The sequence below is a fragment of the Psammomys obesus genome, unplaced genomic scaffold, assembly GCF_907164565.1.
Source record: "Psammomys obesus unplaced genomic scaffold, mPsaObe1.curated_primary_1811, whole genome shotgun sequence".
Taxonomy (NCBI): Eukaryota; Metazoa; Chordata; class Mammalia; order Rodentia; family Muridae; genus Psammomys; species Psammomys obesus.
The window spans coordinates 5,311,380-5,333,801 of record NW_026596069.1 but is presented as its reverse complement, the minus strand read 5'-3'; the positions used below and the strand labels follow the sequence as shown (position 1 = coordinate 5,333,801).

The following is a 22,422-nucleotide window of genomic DNA, read 5'->3' as shown; positions in this document are numbered from 1 at the left end:
AGGGCTACAGCTGGGATACAAAGTGAATAAACTGTAATAAATAAAAAATTATATTAAAAACTAAGAATGAAAGAGAGCAACGGGAACATGGAGGCCACATCTCTGCAGACAGATTGAGACTGTGCAGGTGAAGCGATCCTAATAAGAATTCATAGAGAGGGGCGAAGGGCCTTTCTTGGGCCATATGTATCCCCAAGTTCACAGTATTGCTGTCTTCCCACAGCACATTCTCTCACCGCAGTAACTTCACTGTGATACTTGTATAAAAGTGTGCGGCAGGCTGAGCACTGTGACTATAAGGACACATAACTTTCATACTTTAACAACCCATACTCAGTTTCTATTATCAGCAGTTCCTCTAATGCTCATCTATAGAGCAGTTAAGAAGAAATACCAAGCTCCTCCACTTAAGAGAAGACAAGGACTTGGGTTTCTGCTTTAAACTATTCCATCCTCTTCATTATTTACAGATTTGTGAAATGCAAACAACCAGGGTTATCAGGCATAAACAGATCCCCTAAGCCTTTTATCATCCCAGCTACAAGTTTGCATATTTTCTTTTATAACCAGACAGCATACGAAATGAAGCTACTCTTTACAGGAAAATGAGGCAATTGGAATGTTAATTTTATTTGGTAATATATTGTAAAATCTATATAGCATTATCCAGCTGATTGACAAAATCTATCCAGCTGTTAAAGGCAAAATAAAACTATCTCAAGACATACAGTTCTAGAAGTCTAATTTTTGCCTGCAGGCAGATGTCGGGAGAGACAGAGAGAGAGAAAGAGAGAGAGAGAGAGAGAGAGAGAGAGAGAGAGAGAGAGAGAGAAATTGTTTGGTTGATAAAATCCAGAAGGAGAGACAGGAAAGACACAGAAGCAAAGTCTCATGTCATGTTTTCTCTCTTCTTCAGTGAGCCTTTGATCTTCTTCCACAGGCTGCCCTTCCTCTTTAATTTCTTTTCCATCATGGATTCCTTCCTGCGAATTTCTCTCACTAATCCTTGAAAAGCATCATCAATACCAAATCGAAGGGCGGCAGAGGTCTCAAAGAAGGCACAGTTGTATTCTCTAGCAAGATTCAAGCCTTCTTCTGTAGACACCTGGGGTGGGGGATAAACAAATAATGTTAAAAAAAAAAAAAGAAAAGAGAAAGGCTTCTGTTCAAAAATATGTTCTCCATATTCTGGCCTCTGGGATTCAGCTTTATGAACAACGGTAAAGGGTAAATTTTTATTTTGAAAAAATTGTAGATTTTCTGGACTTGAAGGACAAATGAGAAATCTGAATCCCACAAGGGAGAAGTAATTATAATTCAAAGCCGGTTCTTCAAATACCATCGCATGCATGGTAGTGCAGTGGCCAACAGCATAAGTGTAGACGAATTTTACCAAAGTCCCAGTTTAACTGTTTTGTTTTGTTTTTTTAAGTTTTGCAAACATGGGGAATTGTGTTAATATTTGTCATCAGTTCCCTCTTCTGCTACACAAAATGGCATCACTGACATCATAGATAGTGAAAGGTACAGCAATCAAAATTTTTTATTTGGCTACATTTATCAATATGTCCAATCAGGACTTATGAGATGGTTTGTTAGGGGTCTTGGTATCATCTATAGAATGAGTGTGCTGGGAATGTTTCAAGCTCCAAAATGTTATTGCTTATATAACTTGGAGCTATCTTCTAACAATATTTGATGAACATTTCAAAACAATGCTGTGATGAAGGAATCAGGAAGCAAAGCACTGTCACTGTGATAAATGAGGCTTTCTCTGGCCTAAAGCTTTATACATCATCTGTCGCACTTAAGACGCCATGCTTTGTACTATTGTACAGATATTCTAGAAATTATAAACTGACTGAAGTTGGGAACTTTCCCTCCTTTATCATTCCTTCAGCATTTATCACAGTTCCTGGAGACAAACCTACCACAAGATGTATTAAAAGAGTTTAAAGAGTGCTCCACAAAACTACACAAGGCTTAAAACAACAACAACAAAAAGACATGGTGGCACATGCCTTTAGTCCCAGCACTTGTGAGACAGAGGCAGGTGAATCTCTGCGAGTTTGAGGCCAGCCTAGTCTACAAAGCTAGTTCCAGGTCAGCCAGGACTGCTATACAGAGAAGCCTCGTCTCAAAAATAAAAACAAAACAAAACAGTATTAACAGACATAAGCATAAATTATGTAGATATGTTTAAACACTAGATTGTTGTACTATAAGATGGCTCTAGAATTCCTCTTCAACATTTAGGTCTTCCATAAGCCTTTCAGGTTACAGTCTGTGGTTCTGAGTGACAAGCCTGGGATTGCTGTGCGTTCCTTTAAGACAGCCTCTGTCGGACATGTAGTACAGCAATAACAACAAATCAAACAAAATGCCATATATTATTCTGGCTATATTCTGTTCTTCGTGCTGTGCCACTCAAATAGAGAACAGGTATTTAAAAGAGGGGATTACTTTAGCCAAATTCCAATGGTCAAAAATAAAATCATGGAGAAAATAAAAGACAATAAGGTATATTGTATGATCAGATTACATTAAGGCATAACGAGATGGAGAGGGGCATATTAGAAAACTACTTACAATAAATTCATAAAAATTAAAGCAATAGGCCAACACAATCAATGCATTAAGTCTCCAATAAAAGACAGATTGCCTGAACTGTTTTTTTTCTGTTTGTTTGTTTGTTTGTTTGTTTTTATTTTGTTTTTATGGTTGGGAAATTAACTTACTAAGCCTTAAGAAGCACTGCATATAATTAAACTATAGTCCAGATTTAGATACTATCTCATAGTAGTTCAATTCCAAAATAAATTTACAGGTGAAAACAAATTTCTTAACACTGGATTTTAATACATTGCAATAATATTATTAAAAAAGTATGAAGAAACAACATTTACAGATGGAAACACGAAAATTTTGTAATCATTGGTGTGTACATTTGTGTCTGTATGTGCAAGTGTGTGTGTTAGTGTGTGTGTGTGTGTGTGCATAGAATCAAGGATTATATGAATAGGAAATGAAGGTTTTCTATTCATATAATTTCTGAACAGCAGAAACAGAGCACTGGATACTGAGACTTGGCTTTATAACAGTTTTGTCAAAGCATGAGATTTGGATGAGGAAGGGACTGCTTGGTTACAAACCCGAAATTTTTCTTAGGACTGAAATAAAAAACATAACTACCACAAAGAAGAGAAGAGTGGGAAACATTCTCCACTTTAATTATTCATCTAGGTCACAAAGTCCAGTCTCCATGACACAGAAAACACTGGGATAAGAAGGGATAATAGGCTACTCTGAAAGAAGATCCATTGTTGCTCAGTTATGCCTGTTGCCCTGATCCCTGGGTGTGAACTGAGTTGCTAGCCTGATTTTTCATCACACCAAGAAGTTCCTGGATTGGGATGGGAGGAGGGCGGGAACCACAGGGGGGATACAAAGTAAGTAAAGTGTAATTAATAAAGAAAAATTTAAAAAGAAGTTCCTGTAATGCTTCATCACAAATCCAGCTCTCTCCAACTTTCTGGAATAGCCGCATCTTTCATTGAATTCCCTTTTCCTTCCTTTCGTGGGTTTCTCCATTTTGCCTTTCTTCAAGTTTGTGCTTTGCTCCAGTTGCTATATAAATGTTTTTGTTTTTATTTTTTTTAATATTGACATCTTTCCAAAAGCAGCAGGACTCATAACTGTTTTAATCCCAACTTTCTTACTATTTCTTGATTATAGAGATATGTACAAATCTGATATGTGGTGCCGTTCTGTTACACTTCAGTTGAGCAAAAAGATATGCTGTTCTCTGGAGAAAATAATCTTGGGAGTAATCCCATGCCTCTTGCCTCCATAGCAAGGCCTAGTACAGAAGATAACTTTATACTATGACTGGTAAAGGAGTAATTAATACTGCATGCTCCTCTTAGGGCACTTCCACTTAGGGCACTGTCAGAGTAGACTTTCTGTAGCCATTGGGTGATGTGAGAATGTAATGTACAACACAGTGCAGACATAAGAAACAGTGGATATAGTCCAGATCTGAGCATTGAATTATATATTCTTGTAATAACACTAAATATGAAAGGGTGGTATGGTAGTCGACTGGCAGTGTGCCCAGTTACAAATGTCACACTGTTGTGAGAAAGGCAAGGAACTGTCCCTTCTGGAGTTAGCTCTGTTCTCTTTGGGGCAACTTCCAGTGATATGGAAAGATCACATCCAAAATAGGATTACATGGCTTGGGAGCACTGGCCCTTTTCCTTCCTGAGCATATTCCCTTTCTACCATTTCACAACGTGAACCATTGATCCCAGGATCCTTCTGGTCACTAATACTCACGAATAGACAAGAATGTGCAAAAAGTCTACATATATTTCTAACAAGAACTACCTTCCTAAGGTTCACCCAGAGCCTAATTTATGCCTGATAAAATACTTCTGTTCCTCCACTGGCCACACTTATCCATCTTTATTTCTGTTCTCATGTGAATCAAAAAGAACATCATCATTTGTTCTTTTGGGCATGGATTAATTCAGTGGTCCTGTGCTGTCTGGGTGCTGTAGGCTTTAGCTGCTGAGTGTGAAGATGAAGGCCAATCCAGAAGAATCTGTTAAGCACTTTGAGGATGAGCCACCTTGTTGGAACTCATCAGCATCATAGAACTTTACTGCTAGAATAAGAGAACTCTGGGACTATGTTTGGACACAAGTTGACATGGCTAAGGAGTTAGATTCTTTTATAGGTGGGGAATTTCCACTGCTTGTGTTATTTGGTATTGGAGTCTGGTGTTGTCCCAAGGTAGCTAAGAAAGTTCCAAGAAGTAGGGAAGATGGATGCTGTGCTGTTGTACATGACTGAGCAGGTTCCGAAAGTGAAAGAGTCTGGGAAAGCACTGTGCTGACCACAGGTTCCCAGGGACTGCATCTATAGGACGGATAGCACATATGATTTCATTCGTGTGCTGCTTCCCATTACTCTTGTCTTCAGCAACCTGCAGCAGCAACAGGGCTGAGTTTAATTGATTCTCTGATGCTATTTGTTGTGTACTTGAGAGCTTCAGTTTTTCTCTGTTTGTCATCTTCACAATTTGAAACTTGACATCAAAACTCTATCAAAATTTGTAGATAATGTTTAGACAACTATACTGAAATGGACAGGGAGAAAGACTGGAAAGCCTCAACTCATGAATTTGAAAATAGAGCAAGGGGATTTATGGTGGGAGGAAGGGGAAGGGGGGACTTTTAAGCAATTATTTAAAAAGAAGGGGAAGATAGAAATACTTGGAGGGGACAGGAGCTCCACAAGGAGATCAACAAAACCAAAACATCTGAGCCCAGGGGTCTTTTCTGAGACCAAGGGCCATTCATGGGGATAACCTGGAACCCCTGAACAGATGTAGCCCATAGCATCTCAGTATCCAAGTGGGTTCCCTAGTAAGGAAACAGGGGCTGTCTCTAACATGAACTCAGTGGCTGGCTCTTTGGTCACATTCCCCTTAGGGGAGAGCAGCCTTGCCAGGTCAGAGGAAGGCAATGCAGCCAATTCTGATGAGACCTGATAGGCTAGGGTCAGATGGAAGGGGAGGAGGACCTCCCCTATCAGTGGACTGGCAGAGAGGCATGGGAGGAGAAGAGGAAGGGAGGGCAGGATTGGGAGGGGCTGAGAGAGGGGGCTATAGCTGGGATACAAAGTGAATAAATTTTAATAAATTAAAAAATAAATTAAAAAAAGAGGAGGGAACCTACCACAGATGTCCTTTAAAAGACTCCATCCAGCAGGGTATCGAAGCAGATGCAGAGACTCAAAGCCAAACTTTAGACAGAGCACAGGGAGTCTTATGGAAGAAGGTGGATATAGCAGGATGGGAAGTGACAGTAGTCCCACAAGGAGACCAAAAAGGGCAAAAGAGTTGGGTCCAGGAGGGACTGCAGAGACTGATGCAACAACCAAATACCTTGCAAAGAGAAGACCTGGACCCTCTGCTCAGATGTAGCCCATAGATAGCTCAGTCTCCATACCGATCCCCTAGCAAGGGAAGAAGAGACAGTTTCTGACATAAACTAGGTTTCCTGTTCCTTAATCATTTCTCCCTGGTGGGGTGACCTAGCCAGTCCACAGAGGAAGAGGATACAGGCAGTCCTGATGGGACCTGATAGACTAGGGTCAGGCACTAGAGGAGGAGGACTTCCCCTATCAGTGGACTAGGGGAGAGGGATCAGGGAGGAAGAGAGAGGGAGAGTAGGACAAAGAGGAGATGAGGGAGGGGACTACAACTGGGATACAAAGTAAACAAATTGTAAATAATGATAATAGTGATGATGATGATAAAAGAAAAAATAAAAAAGAAATAAAATGCAATCTAAAAAATGTAAGCATCACAAGTAAGCCATTACAAACCTCAAAATGTATTTAAAAGGCAAATGTAAATTAAAATCTCACAACAAAAAACAACCAGAGTCAAAGTCAATCCAACCAGAAGAATTTCTGTTTAGTTAAAATTGCCATTCAAATGGAAGCCATGAAGCTTCATGCTAAAATTTGAGCTTTCAGTATTGAGTATATTTTACTTATTTACAATTTTAGATGATAAAGTTTATAAAACATTTGAAAGCCTTTTGCAAAAAATCAAGATCATCTCAAGTAAAATAAGAAGACACATTCCACACACAGATTCTTATTTGACTCAGACACTGCTAGCAATACAGCTCCATAATTAGGACCACATGACTGTACCAACCAAAGTAAACTCGAACTTTTCTGATTCTACCACTCAGCTGGTGACGCAGGAACAAAATGCCTTCCACTTATGAACAAGCAGTTATCTTTTGAATAGTTCCCAGACCACGAATTCTGAGTGATCTAATTGGGTCTCGTAGTAATTTCCACATTCACCATAATAAAACCTAAATGGAACTCAAACACTAACATACTCATCTTCTCTTACACATCTTTTTGAAATTCTAATTGGACCAGTGACCTAAAGGGCTCACCTTTACAAAAAGGAAATTATATGAAGACACAATTAAAAATAAGCATCCATGTTTCAGTCATATTCTTTTATCATTATTATGAAATGACATATTTGTCATTCCTACCTCTGACTTTATATTTATGAAACATAAATATATTGGGGAACACACTCCCAAACATACCCGGAGAAAGAAGTCCATCAAATATTGGTATTCTATACTTAGTGTTATGTTTCATGTGGAGGTGCTAATTATGACCACAGTGCTACTGGGAATAACACTTAGGGAACCTGCCATTTATTTGGTAACTGTGGTCAGCCTTGGTCAGAACCTGAGACTAAACAAGTAGTAGCTTCCCTATTCAGATCCAAAGATCAAAGGTGCATATTTCTTGATATACCATCGGCTAGCAGAAAGACTATTTTGTATTACAGTTAAATTTTCAGAGAACACAGCACTGGCGAGGAGAATGAATGTGTTTTTGAGCGCTGGGAGTAGGACTTGGTGAACTAGCGTGCTGAGGAACAACCCTCCTCCTCCCAAAGAAAAGGCATGAAACTTAATGCATCACTCGGAAGCCTCTGGGCAATGGCCGGGGAAATAAAGGAGGAAATTGTTTCCATAGGAGTACCAGAAGATTTCAAAAACCTCGGGGAGAGGTCCTCCACTAGCTGGAGAAGGCCTTGGCAAAGAGCTGGAAAGCGAACAGACAGGGTCGCACAGGGAGCAGAGCCGGCGCCAGACCGGCCAGCTGCTAGCGCATCCTGGAACAGAGATCTGCTGACACCAGGAGCTTCCTCGCTCTTTACATCTGCTTTAGTTTTCACATTAGCTTAGTGAATGGAGAATAGAATGCAATAAATTGAATGACAGTGAAGGTTATTATGGTAATGGTAGCGTCTAGTAAGCTTTATAACTCTTAATAGCACAAAAGGAAACTGGTCCCAAAGACTGTGTTAGCTAAAATTCGGTGAGAAGAGCGCAGCAGAAGGGGACTCTTTTTCTCCCAGCAGAAGCGCTGCTGGCAAATCTACCCCACAGGGTTACGGATACAATGCTTAGTGTAAGGAGTGACCTCTGGAATTACATCTATTATGTGTGTGCACATAAATATACAATACATATACGCAATATGTAATGTTGTATATAATGTGTGTGTATATACACTGAATATTTTATATATTAATATATGCATATTAATGTTTTGTCTGTTTTCTTCCTCTTTCATCTGTGGAGCTACTAAATTTCCCTTTACATCCCACATCATCAACGCAGCAGGAGCCATACTTTTCCAAGGAAGGTGCATTGTTCTTTTTCACTTAGTAACTTTTAAGTTACCGAAAATTCATTTCATTTTATATGCATTAGTGGTCTTCCTGCATGTGCTATGTGCACCTTGAGTCTGACTGGTGACTGTGGAGACCAGAAGCACAGGTCACATCCCCTGGAACTAGATTTAAAGTTCACTGTGTGACACCATGTATGTGCTGAGACCCAGTCTGGGTCCTCTGTAAGAGCAGCAAGTGTTCTTACGTGCTAAGCCATCTCTCCAGCTCCTGTGTTAAGTTTCAACAATTCAAGTGGCTTTGTAGGTTTTCACGACCAGTTCTAACGAAAGTGGTTTCGATGAATTTAACCTGATTTATTTACCTAATTTTATCTGTAAAATCTTTATTTCAGTATTTTCTACTCCGTCCAAACTATGTTGTTGTTTAAATTCCTCCTTGCAACTCGTTATCCACAAGTGAGGCAAAAGGCCCCACATTTTAAGTCTGTCCCTAAGTGTCTTTGAAGAAAGACTTAGTTTCAGGACTTGCATAGGTACTGTAATCTGTAGGGTGCTCAAGTCCCTTTTGGAAAATGGGAAGAATTTTAATAAGTCCTACACCTTTTATCTCCAATCTCAAGATTTTTTGAAACAACTTTTAAATACTTTGTAGATAGTTTTTCTACTCAACTCTTTAGAAAATAGTTGTGAGAAAAAGTCTGCTTGTTCAGAACAGGCGTGATGTGTGTGTGTGTGTAGTTGGATATCTAGTTTCTTGAATCTGTTAGTGTAGAACCCAGAGATGCAGAAGTAGCTTTATCTTATCGACTAACCTGAAATATAAAAGACAGAATTCATATTTTCTACGTGATATCCTCAACCATGCTGAGCAACAAGCCTGCAGCTGGCCATTTAATATTTATTTATTTTTTTAATTTTATTTTTTTTCTTATCAGTTACATTTTATTAACTCTGTATCCCAGCCGTGTCCCGATCCCTCATTCCCTCCCAATCCCACCCTCCCTCCCTCATCTCCACCCTGCCCCTTTCCAAGTCCACTGATGGAGGGGACCTCCTCCCCATTCATCCGATCCTGTTTTATCAGGTATCTTCAGGACTGGCTGTGAAGCCCTCCTCTGTGGCCTAACAGGACTGCTCCTCCCTTGGGGGTTGGGGAGGCCAAAGAGCCAGTCATTGAGTTCCTGTTAGAAATAGGCCTTGTTCCCCTCACTATGGGAAACCAATTGGTTACTGAGCTACCAGAGGCTAAATCTGAGCAGAGGTTCTAGGTTATATCCATACATGGTCCTTGGTTGAATGTCAGTCTCAGAAAAGACCCTGTGCCCAGATATATTTGGTCCTTGTGGAGCTCCTATCCTTTCCCCATCAGACTAACTCCCCTTCTTTCATATGATTCCCTGTACTCTGCCGAAGGTTTGGTCATGAGTCTTTGTATCAGCTTTGAAAACACTGCTAGTTAGAGTCTTTCAGATGCACTCAGTAGATTCCTGTCATACCTTCAATGCACATCCCATCTGTCTTTCTAAACGAGGATTGATAATCTTACCCCATGTCCGCTCTCTTGATTATCTTTTTTAGGTGTGTAGATTTCATTATGTTTGTCATATCTTATAGGTCTATATAAGTGAGTATATACCGTGTTTGTCTTTCTCCTTCTGGGATATTTCACTCAGGATGATCTTTTCTAGATCCCACCACTTGCCTGCAAATTTCATGATTTCCTCCTTTTTGATTGCTGAGTAGTATGCCATTGTGTAAAAATACCACAATTTCTGTACCCATTCCTCCATTGATGGACATCTGGGTCGTTTCCAAGTCCTGGCTATTATAAATAAAGCTGCTATAAACATGGTTGACCAAGAATCCTTTTGTGTACTTGAGCAAAGTTTGTGTATATACCTAGCAGTGGTATAGCTGGGTCTTGAGGAAGCACTAATCCTAATTATCTGAGAAAGCACCAGATAGATTTCCAGAGTGGTTGTACCAGTTTACATTCCCACCAGCAGTGGAGGAGGGTTCCCCTTTCTCCACAACCTCTCCAGCATGTGTTGTCACTTGAGTTTTTCATCTTGGCCATTCTGATGAGTGTAAGGTGAAATCTCAGGGTCGTTTTGATTTGCATTTCCCTTATGGCTAATGAGGTTGAACATTTCTTTAAGTGTTTCTCTGCCATTCGATATTCCTCTGTCGAAAATTCTGTTTAGCTCTGTTCCCCATTTTTTAATTGGATTACTTGGTTTGCCGCTTTTCATCTTCTTTAGTTCTTTGTATATACTGGACATTAGTCCTCTGTCAGATAAAGGGTTAGTGAAGATTCTTTCCCAATCTGTAGGCAGTGGTTTTGTTTTGATGATGGTGTCCTTTGCTTTACAGAAGCTTTTCAGTTTCATAAGGTCCCATTTATTGATTGTTGCTCTTAGAGCCTGTGCTGTTGGTGTTCTGTTCAGGAAGTTGTCTCCTGTGCCAATGCCAATGAGTTCTAGGCTGTTCCCCACTTTTTCTTCTAACAGATTTAGAGTATCGGGTTTTATGTTGAGGTCTTTGATTCATTTGGACTTTAGTTTTGTGCAGGGTGATAAATGTAGATCTATTTTCATTTTTCTGCATGTAGACATCCAGTTGGACCAGCACCATTTGTTGAAGATGCTGTCTTTTTTCCATTGAATGGTTTTGGCTTCTTTGTCAAAAATCGAGTATTCATAGGTGTGTGGGTTTATTTCTGGGTCTTCTATCCATTTAATATTTAATCCTGATGACGACAATAATGATACTGGTAAGCTGTTGCTAGTGATTCATAATCAACTCTAACAAGTCCTTCAAACTGGTCTTCTAAAGGCCAAACTATGATTTCCAATTTTTTTTTTATTGCACTGTGGACATTAACATGCTGACTAAGTCCAAGGTGAGCGAAGAGGTAAAGATTCCAGAACCCAGCTCCAGGGACGGGAGCCCCAAAGCCTAGAGCTCTTGGATTGTGGCTTCTGTGCTTCTGTTTACTTTTTTTCTCATGGATGTAGTAGAAGCATCCAGGGAAGTATTTCAGGAAAGCACTTTGCAGGCTTGTTGGCATAGTGTGCACACACAGCAAATAGGACTATAATTTTTCTTTATGTTTTTGAAGGCCAGAAGGAAAGTTTTTGGTTTGCTGCTTTTGGGGTTTTTTTTTTTCCCCCTGTGGAAAATTTTTCTATTTGTCACCATAACCTGTGAACCTACAAGAAGTGATATCTCACCACATAAAACCTTTTCCTCCCACCACTATTCCTTCCTTTATCCCTAGCACAGATTCCAGGCCCAGAGTGACTCTCCTGTCTTCAGTTGTCTCCACTATGGTTTCCTGTTTGCCATATGCTTCTCTAAATTGCCCTGTTGCTTGATTTCGTAATGTCACCTAAACCAACATCTCGTTTTCTCAGGAGTCTTCAAGAGCATTCCTGAAATATTACCCCATTTCTCTGCCTTATTTTTTCTTGTGTACTTGTTTTCTTTCAGAGAGACAATTTTACAGGTATGTTAATATGCTTATTTTCTGTCTCTGTGATACAGAGAAGCCTAGTTATTCCTTCAGGGTCTTCATATTGTTATCTTATTCACCACTGCACCTCACCCCAACCTCACGAATGACACTCATAAGCAGGCCACATTTATAGAATGATGCACTGATCCTCATTCACAAATGATACAGAAGCTCGTGTTTTAGCAGTGGGCCACTTAGAAAATTAAAGGGAAACTTGAGATCACTGACTACCACCAGCCCAGGGCACTGTGATATCATTTCCAACTGTATCCCCCAACCCCCTTTAGTGGCACTCAACTCTCTTTCTCTCTCAAAACAAACATTAAAGCTTCAGGGAGACTTAAATTGAAAGCAACAATTATCCAGGTGGATAAGGGGAAGGAGTCAGGGAAAGGACTAACAATGAGGAAGAAAGAAGTGAAAGTGAGACTTTAGCTGATCACTAAAGGGAGTGAACAAGAGCAACACAGAAATTAGTGTGAGTGCCTAATCTACAAAGCAGCTTCTGAAAATTTTGGGGGACCCAACTGAGAAATTAAAAAAGAGAAGTCCTGTTATGTTTTGTGAGCATGCACTGTACGACAAGATGCAATGGGCTTTCTCTCTCCTGCTGCTCTAGAGCGGTATTGATTGAAGCAGGACATAATAAATTAAATGGGGTAGCCAGGGTTTCTGAGGCCCAGAATGGTAATGGCTCCAGGGTAAAGGTTTGGGACTCCTTTGTAAGGAGACATTTGAAGTCTCTAAGGCCTTGTGCTTTTCATCTAAAGGAACTGTGCAGAGCTGGGGGAAAGGTTGCCATGGCAGCCAATAGTTGCTACAAAGGGAGAGAAGTGAAGGTTAATGCTAAATATTTTGCTAACAGTGATGATGTCTAGCTTTTTCTTTGAAAATTTTCTCTAAAGATTTTTAAAAAAGGAATTGTTAAAATTATAAATCTATAGAATTACTCAGCATATGTCCTCCGTGTATATATATATATATATATATATATATATATATATATATATATATATAAAGATGTGCATATATGTTCATAAGTGGTATGGTATCTCTTTATATGTTTCCTAACAAATAAACGTGTATATCTGATACATATTACATCAATGATTTGTTGAAACCTTCAGTGAATTCTTCTGCATAGGTAAGCTTTCCAAAGGTTACCAGTATTTATTCTTTAAGCCTCAAAAATATTTTAATGGTTAATTTATCACGTTAATAAATTTGTATTACATAAACTATAAAAAATGTAATTATACTACTCATAACACATGTAACTACTATAATTAAGTAATAAATTGTATGACTGTATAATGTCTTCTCCCTGCAGAATATAAGACAAGAGAGCAAGGAACATTTTATTTCCTATAAAACCTCAATACTTTGCATCTAAAACCATGCAAAACAAATATCCTTGCTATCTTTACCCTGAATAAGTGGACAGAAGGATGACCAAGCAAGGACCAACCTACTTTTTTAGGACAATGATTAAAAAATTCAGGAGTTCCTGTGAATTGAAAAATTCAGAAGCTTTCAATTATAGTTGAATTGATGAAGTCCTTAAGTTATTCCCAATAAAATGTGCATGCAATCAGTTTCAAGCATCACAAATACATGGTCACATATGCTATCATGACAGAACATATGCCCTGCAAAAAAAAAAAAAAAAAATGCCTGGACAGCATGAAAGAAGCATGGACTTCCCATACTAGCTTCAGTAGAGTCCATAGATCAACGTGTGAGATGACCCAGACAGGTTCAAAGAAAAGCTCTAGGATTCACAATTCTACCAGGGATTGTTGATACTCACTATTGGCCTATGTGTCATTTGGAGTCATATTTAGAAAAAACCTACTGTGAAAAGGAGTATGAAATTGAACCTAGAAAGTCTGATGCTTCCCAATCTTGGAAAGTATGGAAGATAGGAATGAACTGCTGCTCATTGACCTTATGCACAGAGACTTGTGTATATTTCAAATGTGCTGTATGCCTGTGCCTGCTGACACCACTGTAAATGGAAGGCTAAAGTTTAACAGAGCCATCAATGCTCTTGTCAATCATTTTACTTGTAAGTAGCCAGGATCGTTTTACTACATTTCATTTAGTTTTTTAGAATCTGCCTTTCTTAGCTCTCTGACCTCATCCTCATTTTTCAACAGATTTTCACTCTCTAATTTCACCTTAGTGAAGAAATGAAAGCACCCAAAATTAATGGCTCTAAAATTGCAGACTGGTACCTGAAAATCTATCTGGGCTGTCACACATCTTGTCTTATGCCTTTGGGTCTCAGAGAAAGGGAGGCTTCTGGTTTCTGTCAAGTGGAGAACCTCCATCTGGGATCCAATTCTCTTTGGTATCTACTTTGGTTCTGCACCATTAGGTGCAGAACACCTTCTGTGTTCAATATTTTCAACCCTGTCCCTCCTAGCTTTACTCTACAGTTTAAACAGGACAGGAAGCTACCACAGAGGGCCTCTGAAAGAGTCTACCCAGCAGTGTATCAAAGCAGATGCTGAGACTCTTAACTAAACTTTGGGAAGAGTTCAGGGAATCCTGTGAAAGAAGGGGGAGACTGTGAGACCTGGAGAGGACAGGAGCTCCACAAGGAGAGCAACAGAACCAAAATATCTGGGCACAGGAGTCTTTTCTGAGACTGATACTCCAACCAAGGACCATTCATGGATATAACCTAGAACCCCTGCTCAGTTGTAGCCTATGGCAGCTCAGTATCCAAGTGGGTTCCCTAGTTATGGGAACAAGGACTGTCTCTGACATGAACTCAGTTATAGGCTCTTTGACACCCCCAAAGGGGGAGCAGCCTAGCCAGGCCACAGAGGAGAACAATGCAGCCAGTCCTAATGAGACCTGATAAGCTAGGGTCAGATGGAAGGGGAGGAGGACCTATCCCACTATCAGTGGACTTAGAGAGAGGAATGGGAGGAGATGAGGGAGGGAGAAGGTATTGGGAGGGAATGAGGGAGGGGGCTACAGCTAGGACACAAAGTGAATAAACTGTAATTAATATAAAAATAAAAATTTAATTAAAAAACAAGTTTTATTTGAGTCCAGTTCTAGTTTTACATACCTGTCATTCCATTTCCCATCAAATGCTGATTAATCAAAAAAATATTTCTTTGAAGTTCAAACAGAAAGGAGGAGACTGGAAAAGTGATGGATGAAACAGTACCCAGTTTCAAAATAAAATATATTGTATGTTGTGCTGGCTTCTCTCAGTTCAGTTCTGGTTTGAACATCAGTACTCACAGCCCATGTTATTGCTCTCTTCTCACCATGCCTTGCAAAAGCATCTGTCTTGTAAAAGTGTGACATCCATCTTCACTGTCAATCTTCACATGCTTCCATGACATTTTGCCATATGTAAAATTCCCAATTGAATTGGTGATACCTCTATCTTTTAATTCTATAAGCTCTTTCTAATAATCATTCTGAATAGTCTGTCTAAATTTCCTGATGTCTTAATCTTCACCCTCATTCTTCTTATAATCATGTGCCTGTTTTCTACTTGTGATCTTCATTGTTTCTTTTCTCCCTTCACATTTCTTCCTTCTTTAGTCTCGGTCAGTTCAATACATGGAGTCATCCTCAGAATGTTCCCAAGTCTCTTCAACTCTTGCCTTTTAGTTCAAGCATAAGATCACATGCACAGCCTTCAGATGAAGAATCCCTTTGGGAGTTCCCATGACTCCTTCAGTAAGGCCAGTGGTTCAAATGCGACTCCTTGAAATACTTGTACATTCCTCATCTTCTGCATGTCTAGCCAAATCAATCTTAATTTTGTCTAGAGATTTTATTAAAATTAATGCAAATATTTGATCCCCAATTAGTTAATTCTGTGATTTCCCATTGTCAGAAATACCATGGAGAGCATTTAATAATTAAATAAAATGGTCCTTATCTATATAGCTATGACTATATTTAAACCTATGTAACTTTGTTTCTAAAACTTCAATTCGCTCTTCCTTCAAATAAGTTCAATAAAAGAAATGCTCAACATCCTTGGTTATCAAGGAAATGCAAATCAAAACGACTCTGAGAATCCATCTTATACCTGTCAGAATGGCTGAGATAAAAAATTCAAGTGTCATCACATGCTGGAAAGGATGTGGAGAAAGGGGAACACTCTGCCATTGCTGGTGTGAGTGCAAACTTTTACAACCACTTTGGAAATAAATCTGGCACTTTCTCAGAAAATTGCCACTAGCTCTACCTCAAGACTCAGCTACACCACTCCTGGGCATATATCCAAAAGATGTTCCATCATACAACAAGGACATTTGCTCAACTATGTTCATAGCAGTGTTATTTGTTAATAGCCAGAATCTGGAAACAACCTAGATGTCCCTCGACTGAAGAATTGATAAAGAAACTATGATACATTTATACAGTGGAATTGTATTTTCTTTATTTTCAGCTATTGAAAATAAAGAAATCATGAGACTTGCATGCAAATGGATGAAACTAGAAAAGGTCATCCTGAGTGAGGTAACCCAGACCCAAAAAGACATACATGGTTTGTACTCGCTTATAAGATCAGCTATGTAGTACAGGATAACCATGCTACAATTCACAGACCCAAAGTAGCTAACTAACAAGGAGGGCCCATGGGAGGAAGCCTGCATATCATTGAAAAGGGAAATAGACTGAACAGAGGAAGTGCTTGAAAAGAGGGAACAGGAAAGGAGAAGGAGTGCTGAGGGAAATGAGGGCAGACAGCATATATGGGGAGAGAATGGGAGTGGGGGAGGACAGAGGGCTGCAAAGAGAAGAGCAGTTGTGGGCAGGGGCATCTCTGAGACAAGCTGGAGACCTACAACAGGGCAGGGTCCGCAGGGATATGGGGGTGAATCTCGCTGAAACAACCAGTGGCAGGGTGGCAGGTGTCACATGGAGTCTGAAGAGGCCACCCTCTAACCAGATAGGACTCCTAGTGGAAGGAGGAAAACACCAACCCACCCATAAAACTTTGACCCAAAATTTACCCTGCCTACAAGATGTGCAGGGATAAAGATAGAGCAAAGACTGAGAGAGTGCCCAGTCCCTGACCACATCATTGGAGAGAGCCATCCCCGACACTATTAACAACATTCTGCTATGTTTGCATATGGGAGCACAGCATAGTGGCCCACTGAGAGGCTCCACCTAGCCACGGATTGAACAGATGCTGAGACCCACAGTCTGGGTAGAGTGCAGGGAGCCTTGTGGAAGAGTGGGGATGGGAGGAAGGATAGAAGGAAACAGAAGTGACAGGAGCTCCAGAAGAAGACCAACAGAGCCAACTATCCTGGGATACCCTTTTGTGAGGGGGGGGGAGGTGGTACTGGGAGAAGGGGAGGAAGGAATCTACAATTGGGATGTAAAATGAATAAATAAATAAATATTTTTTTAAAAAAATAGTAAATAATAGTATTTCTTTCAGAATGCTCTTATATAGGTTATAGAAGATTATGTAATAACATGGTCAATAACCTTCCTGGGGCCTGAAAACTAAATAAAATAAGCTAGAGTAATGTAGAAACCTTAAAAGAATAAACAACGTCAGTTGGGCTAGTGATTCTTGAATTATATTGTAATGATGTGTCAACATGACTGGGTGACAGAATGTTCATAGATATTAAATATTTTTCTGTGAGTTTACCCCCCACCCAGAAGGAACTAGCATTCAAATCAGTAAATAAAGGAAGGTTGTGCTCAATGATGTGCTTGAAAAAAAAATTCCATCCATCAAAAAATCTAAAGTGAGTAAAGAGACAGAGAAGGTGGATTTGTTTCCAGATTGAGAGGAAAAGTATCCAACTCTCAAAAGGACCAATAAAGCATCCTTCTTCAGACATTAACATTCTAGTTATGCATTATTCAAACTCAAGCCACCATCAGCTCCTTTGATTTATTGTCTTTTTGTGATTTTTTAAATTTTTTATGATTTTTTATTTATTACAATTTATTCACTTATCCCAGCTATAGTCCTCTCCCTCATCTCCTCACAGTCCTCCCTCCCTCTCCCTTCTTCTCTCTCCCCTCCCCCCATCCTCCAGTCCACTGATAGGAGAGGTCCTCCTCCCTTTCCTTCTAACCTTACCCTATCAGGTCTCATTAGGCCTGGCTGCATTGTCTTCCTCTGTGGCCTGGTAAGGTTGTTCCCCCCTCAGGTGGAGGTGATCAAAGAGCCAGCCACTGAGTTCATGTCAGAGACAGTCCCTGTTCCCACTACTAGGGTACCCACTTGGAGACTGAGCTGCCATGGGCTACATCTGAGCAGGGGTTCTATGTTACCTCCATGCATGGTCCTTGGTTGGAGTATCAGTCTCAGAAAAGACCCCTGTGCCCAGATTTTTTGGTTCTGTTGCTTTCCTTTGTGGAGTTCCTGTCCCCTCCAGATCTTCCTATCTCCCCCTTCTTTCATAAGATTCCCTGAACTCTGCTCAAAGTTTGGCTATGAGTCTCATATGGTATATACTCACTTATAAGTGGATATTAGACATGTAATATAGGATAATCATACTAAAATCTGTACATCTAAAGAAGCTAAGCAAGATGGAAGTCCCTGGGTAAGATGATCAATCCTCATTCAGAAAAGCAACCAGGATGGACATCGGAAGAGTGAGAAAACAGGGAACAGGACAGGAGTCTACCAGAGAGGGCTTCTGAAAGACTCTACCCAGCAGGGAATCAAAGCAGGTTTATCGTCTTTTGTTTTGGACAGGAATTATATCGTGACTTTCTAGGGCACCCACCTTAAAAAAAAAAAAAAAAAAAAAAAAAAAAAAAAAAAAAAAAAAAAGACTGACTTGGACCTCTCAGCCTTCTTAATCACATGAACCAAGCTCTTAGAATCCCATTTCTTATTACGTCCTGGTTCCATAAAGAATTCTATTAGAACCTGAATGCAAAAGAATGAAGGACTGCAATTGCAATGCCATTAGGATCATTCTCAAATCACATTTCTCTTGTTCTCCACGTGTCTGTAATGACTATATAGTTTCTCTAAGCAAGTACTTGATTAACCATCCCTCTGTAAAATGAACATTTCTGTCAAGATCCTTTCTATTTAATGACTAAACAATTTGAATTGTTGAGATCCTCCCATCATGTTTCATGTTCAAAAGACTGTTCTATATCATGAAGATAAACTAAAAGAACCAGGGGTTGTCAAATCCCCCAAATCTTGCAGTTCTTTAACCCTGGACTTAAAGAACTGCCATCTCATTTTCCACTTCACTCTGAATACAAAGACAACAGGAATGATGAGACGGTTCCCACTGCAAGTGCAAGTGTGAAGAGAAAACTGGGGGCAAGAGCACTTAGGATGTTTGGGATTAGAACACACTGCTTCCCAAGAGAACTGGTGATGTTAGCCATCTACACCTGGGGTTTCTGCTATAAAATTCAAAGTTATATTTTTAAAATCATGTCTCTTACTGCCTCCATCCTCTTGGACTTGTAATATTTATAAAGATTCAAGTGGCTGCACACATGACAGTTTCTAACTGCGGCAAGAGACCTTGTGTGGCCTTAGAAACATCTTCCATTTGTTGCTTCCTCAGGCCCGTTGCTTGATCACTCCCCAGGTGAGGAGAGTGACCCGCCCCAGTGGCTGCTGCATATACAGCATGCCAGGCTACAGCTACTGTTCTTGACAAGTCTGTTACAAAGCAGCAATCTGAGACTGTTCACGTCTGTGACACCTGTTTTTGCTTCTAGATTCTGGTCATGTCTGAGTACCTGACACTATCACTGGGAGGACTTGGCAGCTTGCTGACATTATCTGCATTCCATCCTCTGTTGAAGAAGCTGAGAACACAGACTGTGTTCATTCGAAAAGCCCTGCTTGCTGAGATACAAACAGAAAGATATCTTATTCAGTGAATGATCTCTGAAAACCTGTGGCCTGGGTTCTATTCCATATTCTCCTAGTTGCCAATTAAGTGAAAATTAAATTACTCAGTATCACTAGACTATGTTCTCACCTTAAAATATGAACAAAAAGAAACAAAATGAATACAATAAACTTGTTTACAATATATTGAATATAAAAATACTTGGAACTTTGTATTTCTTTCTTCATATAGTTCACATAATGAGCTCATCTCAACATATAACTTGTAAATTCTGACATGGGTGAGAAGTCTGATCCTCATCTTAATGATGAGGCAGATAATTTTCTATTATTAAATAATCCAATATAGTTGGATGGATTATCATGTCTGTGTTCAGAACTGTTGAATATTACGTTGGTTATATTTTACTAAATGAAATAATAACATATTACAATATAATGAGAAGTCTTTTGTGAAAAAGTAATATTAGGTATATAAAGTTGGTTCTCTCCCAGCTATTAGTGATTTCTTCCATGATTTGGTCTTTTTAAAAATTCTCTATCCCTGTCAATCTTCTATTGAAGCAGCTTTCTATTCACATCCCATGTCCAGAAACTGAAACAACATATTCCTGATGCTATCTGTTTTCAGTGTTCTGTATTCAAAACTATAGCTACTAAAAATCATGCTCACTTTCCATTCCAGAACATATAATTTCTATTATTAATGTACCTGCCAGTGAATGCACTCAAGGCTCTGAAGGTAGAACCTTCCTCTCTGAAATGATGCACCATCTTTACCCTTACCTGACACATCTGCCAGGTGTAAAGTTAGATGTCCTCTTTATTCTCCAAATAGCATTTCTCAAGGGTATAAGCTATTATCATCATCTCTTTTTCATTCTCATGTGTTAACCATGTAAAAAGTTTTATGAGCATTTACTCAGTGAATTAAATTCACAAACAGATCAAGAATGTTGCCCTCTCCTCATCTGCAAATTTCCCAAAGGATTTCTGGCAAGTGTTTCTACAATCTTTATTTCACTAATTATGTACAACCTTTGAAAGAAATATGGAGTATTATCATAAAAATTAAAATGAAAGTTCATTTACCATACTAATTTGTACTGCAGTCTTACTTACTGTATAGTATTTATATGTTGGCTGATTTGAATAATTTAGAGTCTATTATATGTAGCTATTTGTAAAAAGTCATTATTGTCTTAATATTTAGGGCCATGCAGTCCAGCTTCTGTCAGTAAGCTTTCAGGAGCCTAAATTTTCTTCTCAATGGGGGTTGTGACAGCTATTAATTTTGTCATTAGCTTCTTTATCTGATGCATTGGGCTGCATAATCAAAGGATTTGCAAATTAGTTGGGTGAATATTGTGCAATTACAGAAGCATTTAAAATTTTAGTTGTACCAAAAGAGAAAATGACTTACAAGAAAGAAGAATCTAATATCTCATAACAAAAAAAAATATGCTTCCACTTAAGCCATGACTGTACAGAAAAGTCTCCATCTATGACAAGTATACAGAGAACAGTGCCCAGGCGATGACTATCCGGAGAATAGTACCTAAGTTGTGCCTGTCCAGAGAACAGTGGCTAAGTTGTAACTGCACAGAGAACAGTGCTTATGTTGTCTTGGCACATTCTTGAATAGGGATGCAAAGGACTTGATTCATGGAGAATTATAAACTTTAACTGGGAATGTGTCTTCATCTTCTCAGAGACAGGCTGACATGCAGCTTCTTTTCATGTGAAAAGAAATATTTACTGTCTCCAAAGGTATTTTACAGCATTAAAATTCTGTTTGTGGCTTTCGTAAACCTCCCCTGGAAAATTACAAGCAGTATTAAACGGAATTCCGACAGCCCAGGGAGAAATTGATGGATGACCTGCCATATTTAAGACAGCCGACTTTCTGCTAAGGTCTGCCCTCACATACCAGAAGGACAAAAGCAAAGTCTCGGGAGAACAGGGATGCCGAATAACAAAGCATGTTAACATCAGAGATCTCGAGCTTTAGCCTAAAGGGAAGGACTACTCTTTCATGTATATGTACAAAAATAGATAAATGGAAGGTCACGACTATAATTGCTTTCAATATAAACGAACATATTCATAATGTTATGTTTTATATAGTAACAATATACTCATGAATCATTTATTATACATACATACACAGACACACTCACATATAAAACCTCACGAGGACAAAGTAATTATTCAGTTACCCTAACTTATCCTTATAAAAGATTTCTGTGCCTCACTTTTACTGGCTTATTTAGCTAATATTGTATGTTTAAAATGAGTATTTTAGAATGATACTTGGATCAGCCAAGATACAATTGTTTGTGGGGTTATTATTAACAAAATAACTTGAATCTAAATCACACAGGTTCAAGAACTGTTTGCAAGGCAGCCTGGCAATAAATTGCCCTCTGAATACAAGAGTCTGCCAAATACCAGACGTTAGGAGTTCAAGGTTTCCATGGATACCTCAACCTGGAACAGGTGAAATGATGGCTCTTTGGGTCTCTTTGGACAAACATTCTGGACAGAAGACATGGTGGAGATCAGTCTAATTAGTTACCAGAGGGAAGAAATCATCTATCTGCTTTTGAAGACTATGTTAATTAAGGAAAGAGAGATGAAGGGATTGAATTGGGGGGGGGGGCAGCAAAGTTTATACCTCTGAGGCTTTGCCATTACTGTAGTCCAATTGATGTATCTATAGTTACCTAAACCAGAGATTCCCAAATTTCTGTCTTCATGAATAAACTTTTGAAAGTAGAAAATGGGGTGTGCT

General features: G+C 39.2%; 1 protein-coding gene across 1 annotated transcript in view; it reads right to left on the bottom strand.

Annotated features, from left to right (window-relative positions):
• Nucleotides 1-614: 614 nt before the first annotated feature.
• Nucleotides 615-22,422, bottom strand: part of Rit2 (Ras like without CAAX 2) — a 341,614-nt gene continuing 319,806 nt past the window's right edge. The window contains exon 5 of the mRNA XM_055625523.1: nucleotides 615-1,105. Coding sequence (XP_055481498.1) covers nucleotides 890-1,105 — 216 coding nt within the window. The 3' untranslated portion in view covers nucleotides 615-889. The remainder of the gene's footprint in view (nucleotides 1,106-22,422) is intronic.